The sequence below is a fragment of the Sceloporus occidentalis genome, unplaced genomic scaffold, assembly GCF_023333645.1.
Source record: "Sceloporus occidentalis isolate IW3139 unplaced genomic scaffold, rSceOcc1.0.p SCAF_48, whole genome shotgun sequence".
Lineage (NCBI taxonomy): Eukaryota > Metazoa > Chordata > Lepidosauria > Squamata > Phrynosomatidae > Sceloporus > Sceloporus occidentalis.
In genome coordinates, this window is record NW_028317028.1 from 2,317,679 (window position 1) to 2,333,690 (window position 16,012).

General features: G+C 40.7%; 2 protein-coding genes across 3 annotated transcripts; one reads left to right on the top strand and one right to left on the bottom strand.

Annotated features, from left to right (window-relative positions):
• Positions 1 to 3,106: 3,106 nt before the first annotated feature.
• LOC149289084 (ubiquitin-conjugating enzyme E2 G1-like) lies at positions 3,107 to 7,410 on the bottom strand. The gene is made up of 5 exons (XM_089491053.1): positions 7,368 to 7,410; positions 6,643 to 6,745; positions 6,046 to 6,143; positions 3,598 to 3,776; positions 3,107 to 3,193 (listed from the first exon to the last, which is right to left on the bottom strand). The coding sequence occupies exons 1-5, from the start codon at positions 7,408 to 7,410 to the stop codon at positions 3,107 to 3,109; spliced, it is 510 nt and encodes a 169-aa protein (XP_089347179.1).
• Positions 7,411 to 8,200: 790 nt separating this feature from the next.
• Positions 8,201 to 15,943, top strand: LOC149289085 (anaphase-promoting complex subunit 7-like). 2 transcript variants are annotated; one of them, XM_089491055.1, is made up of 11 exons: positions 8,201 to 8,301; positions 8,864 to 9,050; positions 9,976 to 10,095; positions 10,201 to 10,312; positions 10,978 to 11,131; positions 11,582 to 11,724; positions 11,985 to 12,102; positions 12,296 to 12,492; positions 13,861 to 14,085; positions 15,015 to 15,165; positions 15,754 to 15,943. In XM_089491055.1, exons 1-11 carry the CDS (start codon positions 8,201 to 8,203, stop codon positions 15,941 to 15,943), a joined length of 1,698 nt encoding a protein of 565 aa, XP_089347181.1. The 2 variants fall into 2 exon arrangements, with proteins under 2 accessions (XP_089347181.1, XP_089347182.1); XM_089491056.1 differs by lacking the exon at positions 13,861 to 14,085.
• Positions 15,944 to 16,012: the final 69 nt, after the last annotated feature.

Below are 16,012 nucleotides of genomic sequence, written 5' to 3' on the forward strand. Positions count from 1 at the left end.
AATATGGGTATTTTTGAGTACATTAAAATTCAGTATAAGCATGACATCCACCAAAGATGCAGGTTCTTTTTGCCTCATGATAACTGCAGTGTGTCACTTAATGTTAACCTTTAAATCGTGTCAGGTAAGACCCATGGAAAATATCTGTGTGCATAAAATAGTGGTGCATGCAGTGATGCAAGTTAATATTGACAAAACCTGGTTTCTTCTTGCTTTGTTCTAATTTACTCCATTCTACCCACCTGGATTTAGTCAAAGATTTGGATGACTTTCCCAGATTGAACACCACGCTTACATGATTCTGGCAACGGCAATGAAGACTATCCCACCACACGCTTTCATTAGAGGCAGTTTCAGGCTAGGCGATTAGACCATTCTACCGTTTACCGCAGGAGGTATAAGTAGTTGGTGTTGTAGTGTTTTAAACAACAGCTAGAACACATGCACATCACTAATTTGCAGCTGGCTGGAGAACCCCCAGATGTATAGTTAGATATATGGGAGCACCCCTTTAAAATAGGATGTGAAATCTGGGCTCACCTCTGTTTTAAAGATCCCCACTTAAAACTAGCAGTGTCTGTTCTATATAAAAGGGATACTAAGGATGCTGTAAACCATGTCTGTATATACTTGACATTTCCAACTCACTGATAACTAATTGTCAAACAGGTTGTGTGGAGGTTTGTGTTTTAAGGGTGTCATTATGCAGTATCAACTTTGGGTGCATTTTATACCCATAAGACAGGGCTCGACAAATCCCAGGCGCCAGGTCCCCATGTCCTGGCACCTAGGTGTTTGTCAGCCTGCTACATTCACAAAAAATTGCCCCCGCATCACCACGCGGGGGCGCTGCTGCTGTCTGCCCTGGAGTCTGGGCAGACAGCACAGCCACTCCGAGATCACTCCCACGGAGTGATCCTGTAAGCTGAAAACGCGGTTGCAGGAAAACCAGCAATCGCGTTTTCAGCTGCCACAGGCAGCTTCAGGGAAGGGGGTGATGTGTTGATTGGGTCCCCACACAAGTGTGGGGACCTGACACAACATCCCCCCTGCTGCCTGATCGCTCCATGAGAGCGACAGTGCAGCGTTAACCCCTTCAATGCTGCGATCGCAGCATTTAGGGGTTAATTCCCATTTTGTACGGGGCTCTGCTGCTGGTGGTCTGCCTGGAAGCCCAGCCACAGCAAAAACGAGCCCCCACAAGCCCTTTGATGACTCCTGTAGGCATGGAAGCCTACAGCAGTCATCAAAGAGACTCCCCTTGCAATGGCTGGTCTATAGACCAGCAATTGCGTCCCAGCTTCCAGAGGCAGCTTCAGGGACAGGGGAGAGGGTTCTTCAGTCTCCACGAGTGTGGAGAGCAGCCCCAACCCTCCACTGCTGCCTGATCGCTCCCTGAGAGCGACAGTGCAGCGTTAACCCCTTCAATTCCACAATTGTGTATAACACATTCGTGGCATTGCAGGGGTTAACATTTGTCCCCACAAGCTTGTGGGGACTAAATATCATGCAATGCTGTGCTTCAACGGAACATCAGCATTGAAAGAGTTAAAAAAACAACAACAAACAACAAAAACCAGCACTGACCTGAAAGTCCAGGGTGCTTCCAGGTCAAATGCTGTGAGTTTAGTAAGTGGGCTGATGATCAGATCACTCCTGACAAACTTAATTTAAAAAAAAAAAAAAATCCTGGCTCCTAACTTTTTTAGCTGGCGCCTAGATTCACAACAAATTTGTCAAGCCCTGCCATAAGATGCTTCTGAATTTGACAGAATTATGACAGAACAGACCTCCCCTTTCATCCCAGGTTCCCATACAGGATATGAATTATTGCATTCAAGAAATTGATTTTTGAAGACAGAGAAGAACACTTAAAATTCAATACAATTTTATTTTTGTTCAAAAAACGAGCCATAAGTTATCAAAAACATTCCAAAAATAGTTTAATTCTGTAACCAAACAAAAAGTAAAATGCTTCTGAGAAAAGAAAAAAAAAAAAAAAAAACTGAATTACTTACGCAGTAAGGATTCATGTATAGCTGGCAACCATTGTACGTTACATTTTTAGACCAAAGACAGAAAGAGGGCAACAATCCAGATCCCCCCCCCTCACACACACACACACACACACACATTCATGCTAGCTCTGGATTTGATTCCGTTTACTACAATACTTGTCTCCAACATCTCATCTTCACTGTGCAAGCTATTTAAGGTTTATGGGCAAGATTTGCTAGGGGGGGGGGGGGGGTTCAGAGCCACAGGCAAGAATAACCCTGTCATCAGGAAGCTGGGGTTCTGTAATAAACTGCATAGGAACTGTATAGTCAACATTATCTATAGGTGGCAAAGGGTAAATACAGACAAGCATGACATTCATTAACAATGTGTGCTTTATAAAATACAAATCCAAAAATATATATTTGAATAAATAAATGAGTTCAAGCTGGGTTGCAAACCAATCAAGTCAAGGTTCTGCAGTTAAAACATCAGAAGGATCATAGAATTTATAAATAGAAAGGGAAAAAAGTAAACTGCCCACTGAGTAATAGAGGTCTGTGAAACTCCGCACAAGCTCCGATACGTTCTGCTTCTGCACGCAAATTATATTGCTTATTAGATGCAAAGTACAGAGGAGGATTTCTTGATTGAAACACTGCAACACTGAGAAAAAAAATAAAAAAAAAAAAAAAAGTTTGTTACGGAGCTAATCGTCACAGCTTTAGCATAACTAAAAACCAGTTGCTAGTTCTTTACTTTCCTTACAGTCTGTTCTTTCCCTGCCTATAATAAAGCTGCATGAACCAACAAACCAGTGAAAAAGTAATCCTATGTAGCTACACCTTGAAAGGTGAACTTTACCAGACAGTTAAAATGAATGGAGCAGAATGAGAGATCATTGTATGGTGTGTTAGCTGAATCCAAGGCACGCACACACTATTTTTTATGTATATATTGTTTGATTGAAGCAGTAAAAGCCACCCCAAAGCATTATACAGCTGGTGCACAGATCTGCAACACATGGTATTGTGTAAAATAGCCCATATTACATAGAAACAGAAATGTTTGTGTGACGCAGAGCATGGATCAATTTAAAACTACCTGTTCATTCAAATGCCATCTCCTGACTTTTCCTGACACAGCGAGCAACTTTTCTCTTGAATTCACCATTTGGATCTTCCCTCCATTCTTTCTGTAAGCAAAGCTCAGTTTAAGTTTTTCAGATACTGCATCTACACAAAATCTCCTTTATTTTAATTCTAACATTTCTAAACCGCTAGATTACATCACATGGTCACCATGCAAGTGTATATTGCCATCCAAAGATGCTGCACTTAAAGATCACAGGGGTGGGAGGCACGACTGTACATTATACACCAACTCATTACAAATTGCACCCGGTTCTCCCACCACACACTGGGGGGGGGAAATGCATTCTACTTAAGATACTCTTGTGTTATTTATCCATTATTGTTGGCAGCGGACTTCCCAGGTAATACAACTAAGCTAAGGACAAGATATGTAGACGCCCAACAAAACAGACAGACCTAGAACTTATTCCAATAATAAATAAAATAAAAAAAGGGGGGTACTTACTGCAGCATCAACATTGGCTGGAGAATCGCTGTTTGGGTCAGCCAACATAGAAATAACACTGATCATGATGGTCTCTACTGTGTGAATTGGCAGCCAACGCTCCTCTGGTTTCTCATAGCCAAACTTGTCCTCACCAGGCTCATGAAGAATTGAGATGCAAACATCACCATTCTTTGCAACTAATGATGTGACCAGGAAAAGAAAAGAAAAAACACACAAAAGCGAACATTTGTTTTATATAGCGCCATCATATTCCATAGTCAGGACATAACTAGTATATAACAATTTGACTCAAATGAGCTTACAATCTAGGTGGGGCGTATTACACAATTACGGTAAAAGTGCCATTGTAAGGGATGGAGCAGCCACACTAATGTACTGCATTAGAGGGACTAGGAGAGGAGAGTTAAAGGAATATGGGAGGGCGTTAATGTACAGTGTTGTAAACATCCTTAACCCCTTTGTGACGAAGGCTTATTTTATTTTTTGTACCCTTCGTGACAATGGCAGTTTTAACATTTCTGCGCTGCTTGTGTTTAGCTGTAATTTTCTTCTTTCCTGTTTACTGAACCCACACAAGTTATACCGTATTTGCTCGATTATAAGACGACCCCGATTATAAGAGGACCCTCCAAAATCTGAATATTAATTTACGAAAAAAAGAAAAACCCTGAATATAAGACGACCCTATGGGAAAAAAGTTACCAGTAAATGTTAATTCATGTAAACTGTGAACATTTTTTTTTTTTTAATAAAAGCTATGATTGAGAAAAATATTTAGTTTTTATTTCCTTTTTTTTTTTCAACCTGCCCCCCCAGTTATGCACATCTGCCCCTCTGGCTTGCCACTCTGCCCCAGAATATCCTTATATGCCTCTGTGCCCCATGATATGCCTTTTGACCCTCTAAATGCCACTGTGCCCCATGATATGCCTTTTGACCCCCTCTATGTGCCACTCTGCCTCCAGAATTGCCTTATACCCCTATATGCCACTGGCATTTAGAGGGTTAAAAGGCATATTATGGGGCAGAGTGGCATATAGGGAGGTATAAGGCATTTCAGGAGGCAGAGTGGTGTATAAAGGGTTAAAAAGCATTTCTGGAGGCAGAGTGGCATTAAGGGGGTTAAAAGGCATTTCACAGAGCACCCTGCCTTCAGAAATGCCTTATGCCCCCCATTTAACACTCCCTCCCTCCTCCAAACCGTGTGATTGCTAACAGCAATCACAGTCCCATCATGCCTAGGTTCCAGCACTTACACATCCATGCTATCACACACACACTCATTCATTCATTCCCTCAATCACGCATACTCATTCAAATACCCTCCCCACCCCCTTACCTGAACTGCAGCTCCTCGATGCCGCTCACAGACTTCAGCAGGGGGCGCGCCCTCCCTCTGTGTTCTCTGGTACTGAACAGAGGAAGCAGGACTGGAGCAGAGTTATGTGATGTCACGTGAACTCTGCTGTGTTCCGCTTCCTCTGTTTAGTACAAAAGACCCTCCCACAGGTAAGTAGCAGGGCTCTTGTTGTAGCAGGGTTTGAGGTGCCCGAGGGGCCGCACCTCGGAAGCCCCTGTTTTAAGCAGATGTGCTACTTTTAGGACTTGCTCATATATTTATATCTATTTATTATTTTTTTATTTTTTTGGAGCTTGAAGGTTCCTCTGATAAGCAACACCATTGAAGTTTAGGAGGTGACCGTTGATCACCTCCTAAACACTTTTAAAGACAGGAGTTTGCCGCCATACAGTGTATGGCGGACGTTGAAGACCCAGGAAGGGGCCAGACACGGACCCTGATGCCGATCACGGTGTTGCTGAATGCCTCCACGTCGAGGCATTACAGCAACACCGTTTGGGTGCAGAAAGCGAACGTAGATCACTTTCTGCACCCGTTTAAAGTCATGAGGGACCTGGCATGTCAATTGTCATTAACACTTTGTTTTCGGGTGACGTGCCCGGACAGTCAATTGTCATTAAAAAGTTAAAGTGGGTCTTGGGGGATTTTTGGAAGGAGGGGGGAGAGACGGAGAGAACGATAGACAGGGGGGGGGATCTTGTAACCGTGCATGAGAGCTAGTAATCAGAGGAGAGGATAGAAGGAGATCATTGGATGAGCAGAGGGACCAGGAGGGGAACCGCTGTGAAGGGCTTTGAAAGTAAGAGTGAGGATTTTGAAATGAATCCTGAAGCGCACAGGCAGCCAGTGAAAAGACTGACAGAGGGGAGAGACGTTTGTAAAGCGATGGGAGAGGAAGGCAAGTCTGGCAGAAGCAAACAGAGTTACAATAATATAGGTTCTCTCCATTTACAAAGTGATCCCATAGACAAATCCTTTGGAGAAAGTTTGGGCCTTTTTCAGATGACATGAACACATCTTCCAATGAGAGAATTGTGCAATGTTTAACAGAATTAGGCATTTTGGAGTAAAAGAAAAGCACTCACCATTAGGATGCCATATTTCTGTAACAAACTTCATTTTTGGAGGTCTCAGAGGATAGTCATTTGGGAATGTTAGGTGTACTTTGAAAAAGCCACCCTCGCTGAGGAGAGAGAAAAAAAATATGGAACTAACAGATTGTAAGCTAGTGTTTAGGTATAAACCAGAGTTTGAAACCGGTCAGAAAGCGAATACAAGCAGGCATGAACATTGCAATATTATATATGCTTCCGCTTGCGCTTAAGGTCCGCTGTCATGGCTTGAGCGCCCTTAGTTATAGTTACATAGTGCCCATATACTGTCACTATTCCTCAGCACTGTACAATGGGTAAACAGGACATAACCAAAAGTAGGGCATATCAATTTGGAGACAATCGAGGAGATTTGAGTAAAGGACAAATAACCAAACTCTGTAGCTCCCAATACCTGGCCTGACATGCATCAGCCTGCTACTCACACACTTGCAGGTTTCCAGTAGGCCACAGTTGACAGATAATTGATACTTTACCGCCCTAGTCCACATAGCATGTCTAAATCATACACCCAACATCATTTTAGGGGCGCTGATCTGCCATATGTTGGGGACTTTTAGACAAACTTACAACAACGTATCCTGAGGGCCAATAAGCAACACTTCCCATTTGTAGATATCGTTGTCATCAATCAGTCCAGCAGAAAATCCTTCCACAGGGTTCTTGTTCAGTTCTATTAAAGAAACAGGACAGAAGTTAGGAAGGAAAAACACAGGAAGAAGAGTCACCACAGTGCCAAGTCTTACTGCCAACTTAAAGCTCAACATCCCAAACAAACATGGTAGAAGAAATCCCATCAGTAATGTCTTTCTTAAATGGGAAAATGCTACATTTTATTTTAGCCCCCAATTCTTCAGGTCTAGGAATTTACAAGGATGGAGTTCTCTACAATCAATGCCCTAGAACTTTTTACCACATTTTATGGTCTAGAAACCAGTTATTTTAATGAAAAAATGTATAAGACTTGGTTCATAAAACGGTATCCATCTTAGAAAAAAAAGCCTCATATTAGAAAGTGTTATCCAACGTGCTCCAAGCTCCAGACTTTCCAACATTCTCTGAAAATGAGGACAGCCGGCTAACAAAACCGCTTCACGTTCCACAGAGCTCGTGGCCCATGAACAGAAGACATCTGACAGGAAAGTGACAGCTCCGAGTGACCGTGGAAAGTGTGCCCGGGGTGTACACCGCTGTAACGGAGTAAACGCCGGGGAATGAGTTGATATTAACGTTCAGGAACACTTCTCGTGACTTGTGAAACACCGGAATAAATAAAAGCCGAATGAAAAGCTCACCTGCTAATTGTTTCCTGAGAAGGAGGACCGCTTGCTCTGACATGGCGTGGGCTTTAGAAATCAAGGCTACCCTTCAACTAGGCTCCCTTCCGACACCTCTCCACTCACTCTCCGGCTAAAAGAACTTCCGCCCTTATAGACTCCCAGTCCTTCCTGGAACGCATGTAGGGCCTTTTCTGGGTTGGACCGCACAACGCAGTATAGAGAGACGCCATTTTTGAAAAGGGCAAGGTCCTTCATGAAACTTTGTTAGAGTAAATGACACTACTAAGTACTTTGTTTTCGGATACGCATCTGCACAAAGAATTGATATGAGGAGGCGGTCCCGGAAAACACACCCGTGTAGTAAATCATAATCATATACAATCACCGAGTACGTACGTGCATTGCCCATGACAAACATGAACGCCTTTTGCTTCACAGTTAGGTCGCGGCTAAAATATTATTTTTATGTGGCCTGAATATGCCTGTTCCAAATTTTTTAGTACACGGAGTTAATGGGAAGCTAAATGGTACAAATTTCACAAGTCCTCATGACGGCTACGATCATTTATAAAACAAACATTGAAACAATAAAGAACCAAGAATATGAAACCGCATACGGAAAAATATAACCTAAATGTATCCAGTAATATTACCAGCATAGCTTTTACTGTTACTTTCCCACATATAAATGCTTGCAGAATATCGCAAACGGGCATAGAAGAGGCAGCTAATCTTTTATATCTGATACAGGTCCTCGCCGGGCGCCATGATTTAATGCTAGTTGTGCTGCTGGGTGGAGTTGTGTTGATGTGTGTGATTGTTGTAGTTGATTAGCAATCATCGTGAAAATGAATGTAATCGATCATGTGCGGGATATGGCTGCTGCTGGCCTGCATTCTAACGTTAGGCTGCTGAGCAGTTTGCTGCTGACCATGAGCAACAACAACCCGTGAGTAATGCATGGGCTGGCTGGAGACACACAAAACCTGCAGCCATAGGGAACCAGTGACAGCACAAGTGGAGAGAGGGGCGAGTGAGGCTGAACCCAGTCAGGAATCACAATGGTGTCATGTAACAGCACCAGCCTGGCCTGTAACATTCTAGAGCTGGGATTTCATAATGAGAGATAGTGGCTCAATGTCTCCAAGTCATAGGGGCTGCTTGAGCTTCATCTCCGCTTGTCACCTATCCCTCGTGAGTGACAGACTGCCATGGAGGTGATTGACAGCCCAACAGGCAGAGGCGGACCTACAGACAGACAGACAGACAGACAGACAGACAGAGAGGGAGAGACCAGCAGGTGTTTGTGGAGCTTGAGAAAATGGGCTTCTGCTAAGAGGCTACTACAGGGGACGGCGTAACCATCGAACCGTCTGACAGAAGTTGTCGTACCGGGACAATGAATTCACAATCGAGTGTGATGCCAGTTTAGAACCCAACATAGTTAATGCTGTAATGCGTTGCGAGTCTATACCGTACGGTTCAACACTGATCTTAATTGTTGTTTTCAGGGAAATGTTTTCACCGTCGCAGAAGTACCAGTTGCTTGTCTATCATGCTGATTCACTTTTTCACGACAAGGAATACAGAAATGCTGTCAGCAAATACACCATGGCCCTCCAGCAAAAGAAGACGTTAACCAAGACTTCCAAAGTGAGGCCGTCTACTGGAAATACAGCCACCACACCACAAAATCAGGTAGGCACAACTCGCCAACAAGCAGTGGTCAAATACATCTTGAATTCTTAGTTTTATGGTTTATACATCTAAATTCCACCTTGTTTTGCAGAATACATCCAGTGCTGTGGAATCTGCTGACTCGATATCAATAAAATGTTATGTAAAAGTGTAGTATTTCTGCTCCTTATGTCTAACGTAAGAGCAGCTCAAGATTTGAGTTTTTATTGAGCTCCAGTAAGGTATCTCTCCTCTGTTATTATATTACGGTTAATTTATAGAGGGCCAAAAGATTCCATAGAACTGCTACATAAGCGAAGTGGACACTAATGTTCAACAACATTATAATTGAGAATAACATTAACGTGTTGTGATGTACTGGAAAGGATGAAGTAGAGGGCACTGCTCTTAGGAGCCGATAGTCTATTAGGGGGCTGAAGTTGAGGTCCTTCTTGGGTAAGGGTGATTTAATTGTAGCAAGGCAATGTATCAGATTCCAGAGAATAGAAAGAGCTGGAGACTTGAGCAGGTGATAGTACTTGGAGCGTAGAGTACAGGTAGGTGAATATTGGGAGAAAGGGAAGAATAATAGTAAGCCACGGTGTTATGAAGGGCTCCGTAGGTAAGGGTCATGAGTTTTTTCCTGTTCGGAACTGCCACAATGTGACAGCAGATGGAGTCCATCTAGATGGGGCATTGCAAGAAAAGAAATTAGTATTTCAGTGTCTTGCATGAGGAAAGTCTGAATTGGAGCTGTGAAGACAATCGCTTAATATTTTTAATGAATATTTTGTAATCATAGATAATTCTGAAAGTGGAAAAATGTCGGCTTGCGTGTATGTGATGAATTCTTCTCTGTGTTTAGGCAGTTTTGTGGTTGTTCACGTTACCTAGCTTGGCCAAGTTTGTATTGCTGTTTATCTGAATTCCTCTCCTTGGATCCTAGAGTCTGCCTTCAGAGATTGAAGTCAAATATAAGATGGCAGAGTGTTACACCATGTTAAAGCAGGACAAGGATGCTATAGCCATTTTGGATGGAATTCCTTCACGACAGAGAACCCCAAAGGTAAAATGGATGTTTTTTGGGGGGGGTTCCCCTAATGTTCCTGTTTGAATCGAATAATCGCTGGTTTACTATTTGAGTTGTTCACTTGTGTTTCCCTTTGTGTAGATCAACATGATGTTGGCCAATTTGTACAAGAAGTCTGGTCAGGAGCGTTCAGCTGTCACGAGTTACAAGGAAGTTCTCAGGCAATGCCCGTTAGCCCTTGATGCCATCCTAGGTACAGCCTAAGTATATGTTTCTTAGGCCGTAACTTAGTTTTACAGCTTTGTAAGTTGGCAGGTTTTTTCCTCTTGCTAAAATAATCATTTTTTTTTTCGTGCACACTGGCACTTTGAGACTACATTTTTAGTTTGAATGCATGGGTTTCATTATACATCCTTTTTATTTTTCCCCACCGGCAGAGAGGATGAAAATAGGTGCACCTATTGTTTGCAAGAACTCTGTCTTACTGGCTGGCCGTAACGCTTTTCAGCAGGAATGCATGTCGGTAAATTGTTTGCAAAAGTATGAAAGGACTCTCATTGACCGTTATTATTCTTCCAACAAATGGGCTGCGCGTACTACCGTAATAAAGAAAAGAATATGTTCGGTTTATAGGATACATGCTGTTCTCTGCGATGTTTGGGGCTAAGCGGGGGTAGATTTCTAAGACGTCCGCCATACAAGGCTTCGCTCTGAACTGTGAGCCTCCAGATGCTGCATATCTTTAGCTTTCAAGATATGGCTTTGGTGAAAAAATGTGGCCCTCCTGGGATTCTAAGTAGAACAGTATTATGTGACATTTGGTATTTCGTCTGGAACAAGGCAATGATTGTGCATAATTGGACCTTGCATTTATTATTTAGCATTTGGAGACCTTTGTATTTATTGTTCCACTCGCAGGTTTGCTGTCTCTATCTGTAAAAGGTGCTGAAGTCGCATCCATGACTCTCAATGTCATCCAGAGTATTCCCAACTTAGACTGGCTTTCTGCTTGGATCAAAGCATATGCTTTTGTTCACACTGGAGACAACACAAGAGCTATTAATACAATCTGGTAAGGAGAATATCCCATCAGGCATTCAATAACGTGTTATTAAAAACCCAGTATTAAACCTAAGTGTTGGACGGCAAATACTTTGTATATACATAGATGGCATTACGCTACCATGCTGTTTCTCCCATGTTCTGAAGCCTGATTTGATTGGTCTGTGTTATGGAATATACAGATGAGTGTCTAGTTTTAAAATAGTTAAAAAAACAAACCAAAACAATTGAATGATTTATAATGTGTTTTAGTTAAGGTTTAGAATGCACAAGTTGAAGTGATGCATTCCTCCACGTAAAACAATCTTTAAGGTTCCTTAACACAATATTGAGAAAATATTGTTTTATTTATTTTCTAGAGGAAATGTCTCACATTTACTAATATTCTGAAGATATTCTTTAATATACTGTAAAAGCATGATCACAGTTTTACATTTTAATGTATCAATCAATTTCTCAGTTCTCTCGAAAAGAAATCTTTACTGCGAGACAACGTGGATTTGCTTGGAAGTTTGGCGGACCTCTATTTTCGAGTGGGCGATAATAAAAATGCTATTCTGAAGTTTGAACAGGCACAGATGTTAGATCCCTATCTCATCAAAGGTAAGCAATTGTCTTTGACCATCATGGGGTATAAAATTTAAGACCGCATGTTACATTGTGCATTGGTTTTGGCTGCTGTCACCAGCTTACAGTAGGCTTTGCATCTATTTTGTCTATCTTTCTGCATGTTGGTTTAGTCTGTTTACGAATGATCCGTGGGATATTTTGAAGTCTGTTTTTTTCAAATCAAATTGTAAATTACAATCAAGCATTTCTTTATTTTGAGTTTGTATTGAGTCATTTTCTTTCTCCACCCCTAGGGATGGATATTTATGGATACCTGCTTGCCAGAGAAGGACGGTTAGAGGACGTAGAAAATCTTGGTTGTCGACTGTTCAATATATCTGATCAACATGCAGAGCCGTGGGTGGTCTCGGGGTAAGGAGCTTGGGGACTTTAACCAGACTCAAATGCAACACAATATGCTGGAATGTCTGCTATACTGGGATGTTATAATCCAATTTTAAAAAGTGTCCCAAGGCACTTACAGAAACATGGATTATTTTGTGATATTTTTTTTTTTTTTTTTATGAATCATACCTCAAATTGTAACCTCTTCTTCTGCTTTAAGGTGTCACAGCTTTTATACCAAGAGACATTCCAGAGCCTTGTATTTGGGAGCCAAAGCTATCCAGTTAAACAGTAATAGTGTCCAAGCTTTGCTTCTGAAGGGGGCAGCCCTGAGGAACATGGGAAGGGTACAAGAGGCAATTATCCACTTTCGGGAAGCAATCAGGCTGGCCCCCTGCCGCTTAGATTGTTGTGAAGGTTAGTGTTGGAGAGCGACACACCAAGTACTGTGAAATTATACGTGCCCATCATGTGTGCTTTCTTCAATATTTGTAACAAATACCAATTATTTTTTTTTATTCAGTTTTTCACATTTTTAATACAAACATATAAAACAAAGATCAGAAATAAAGAGGCTGAGGGAAGATCAGCAGATCATTTTTCACACAAATGTCATTTAGCTCCAATCTATTTTTTCCTTTTAAATAATAAAAAAAAACCACATCATCTAGAAACCATTCCTCTCCCCAAAAGCCAAATTTTTATTTAATGAAGTGGTTTCTGGAGTGGCAAGCCAATTTGGGCGTGATATTATTTTATTTTACAGCTAGCCAAGGAAACTGACTTTTTGCATATTTCAGTAGACTGATTAAAATAACTGAAAAGACTATTTTTATCAGGAGTAAGTGTATTAATAATTAGAGGTCAATACACCTAACCACTCATTATTTTTATTCTGCTCCCATGATCCAATTTTTTTTTTTTTTTTTGTATTTTTTATATTTTTATGCTCCAAAAGACAATATATACTTTATATTTTCATGGACGCCTAGAATATGAAATAAAAAAATCCTACCTATTGTTTCCTGCTGTAAAAACATGAGATTCCATATCGCCATTACAATATGGAGAGAGGGAAAATTAACAAGGACATTTAAAGTGACAATATACAAAATATGCAATAACGTTGACACTTGTTAGGAACTACTGTCGCTTCTCTCTTAAGTTTACAGTTTGATGTTGTCTTCAGCATAACTTTATGCATATTTCAATTGTTGCAGTATATTATAAAATATGGAAAGAAAAAAAAAAATTACATTAGATATTTCCTTGAAAGTAATGTGAATCTGACTTTACTGTGGTGTGTGTGTGTTTTTTTTTTGTTTTTTTTTTGGTTTTTTTTTTTTGTCTGCGCTGGACAGAAATGTTAGTGTTTGACCACATGGTGGCGTTGCTCTTTTTCTGCGGAGGGGGGCATGCTGTGAAACCATCATGCAACTTAATTTCAATCCATAAGAGATTAATTAATAGATGCAATAACATAAAATAAAGAACATGCTGTTGACATAGACCATCATATTTTTACTGTTTAATTTAGAACATTAAGGGGCTGTGAGTTTAGCTATGCCAACATATATATAATGTGCTTCTCTTGATAAAAATGAATAAAGTTAGCTTTTCCCTCTTCCTGCAACTTTTAAAATGAACTTTCTTTCTCTGCTCTGAATAGTTTTCCTATATAGTATTTCTTTCATTTAGGATTGTACCTCGTGCCAACGCGCTTGGATGAAATTGTTATCCGGTGAACAGTGTTTTGACAATAGGTTTTTGTTCTTGCTTTCCCAGGTCTCATAGAATGTTACTTGGCGTCCAACAGCGTTCGGGAAGCCATGGTAATGGCCAACAATGTGTACAAAACCTTAGGAGCCAATGCACAGACCCTGACTTTGCTGGCAACAGTGTGTCTGGAAGATCCAGTGACCCAAGAGAAAGCGAAAACCCTTTTGGACAAAGCTCTTTTACAAAGACCGGATTATATAAAGGCAGTGGTGAAGAAAGCAGAGCTGCTCAGTAAGCCAGTGTTTTTTGGATTCTCTATTCTTTCATCTGTTCCAGCAACCAAAAGCTAGTTGTTCCACTGTCTAGATGTTTTAAGGCATTCATATACTGATACATTTCAATATATAGTATAATATAATAGTTTGTGCAGAATGATGATGAGCTTTAATGCTATCGTAGCCATTGTAACCGCTCCGGCATACTGGCTTTTAACTATTGGTATATTTATGGCTTCCCTAAAGCAGTTCACCCCTTCTAGGGTTGCTGCTTTACATATATGACTTTATATTGTATCAGTTGCCAAACTTGGACCTTCTTGACTTGTAGGGTTGGTTTGTGCTCTTTGTTATATACTATAGATCATTAGTCATATAGTCACTTTGAGAAATTAAGATTTAGGAATTTGGTTTATTACAGCTCAAAGTTAGGTTTATTTAACACATTTTGATGATTTTATATTGTTAACCAAGTAAGCAATCATCCTACTTTAATTGATTCATTGTTTGTGATTGACATAGATTCAAACGTGACCTTACCTTCCTATATATTGTCACCCCTCTGTCTGCCTTCACTCTTTTATGCATTTACTCGTTCCACCAAATCTGTATTCCCAATCTTGTGTAATTACTAAAGGATGATGTTGCTGTAGTGTTTTTAATGTCCCATCTTCACTACTAATAGTAAATATCTAACCCCAGTGAGCTTCTTGTGCCAGAATAGGACTGTTGGACCTGTGTTAGGGAGTTAAATCAGTGAGATTCCTAGAATTGTGGTTCATATATTGAATTATGCAGGGCCATAATAACTTTTTTTTCAAGAGACATTTGCCATGATTGGTCCTCCATAATGAATAACAAGTTGGTGAGTTAAAAACTAAACTCTCCTCTCCTGCAAACGTTGCTCACATTTATACAATTTACCCCAATTTAACTTATTTACAGGTCGAGAACAAAAGTACGAAGAAGGAATTGCCCTTCTGAGAAACACTCTTGCCAATCAGAGTGACTGTGTCTTGCATCGCATGCTGGGAGACTTTCTTGTGGCTGTGAATGAGTTTCAGGAAGCAATGGATCAGTACAGCATCGCCCTAAGGTATACTTCATACTGGCCACTTTAACAATACTTCGGGCTTACTAACATTATACTTGTACCAGCCGTTCATATTTAGCAAAGTAGAACGACTTGTTTAAGAAAAATCTGCATGTGATTTTCCCATTTAAATAAGGGCTTGTGTTTATTGATGAAAGGTGGCATGTTGGTTAAAGAATACTCCAAAGAAAATGTATTTAGCATATGTTGCTAGAAACTTGTATGTTCATTTGGAACATATGGACCATCATGAATAATTTCACAGTAATTCAGAGATTTGCTTTTCTTTAGGGCTTATAGTGCAGACCATATATCGATAACTGTGCTTGTTCTCTCTCGCTCTGGTTGTATCCTAGTGAAACGTGTCCAGCTTAGCACACCTAAATGCAACTTCCCAGTATGGAGTTACCAGCTCTGATCTATGCATTCTTGTTCCATTCTGGTAGATATTTTAAAAGAGACACAAATGCTTTGGCTTGTATAACGGATCATTTTTGAATGTACAATTAATTTTTATCCTAAAGAGTCTTTGTTAATGGGGCTTTTTGTTGTATTTCTTACTCTTTGAAATGTAATTCTTGTTTCTCTTAGCTTGGATCCTAATGACCAGAAGTCCCTTGAAGGAATGCAGAAAATGGAAAAAGAAGAAAGCCCAACAGATGCCACTCAAGAAGAAGATGTGGATGACATGGAAGGGAGTGGAGAAGACGGAGACCTAGAGGGTAGTGACAGCGAAGCTGCCCAGTGGGCAGATCAGGAGCAGTGGTTTGGAATGCAGTGAGCTCTGTGGGAAGGAGGAATTATTCACATAGTTTGTTATTCCTCTATATTTATGCTAAGAAAATCTTAG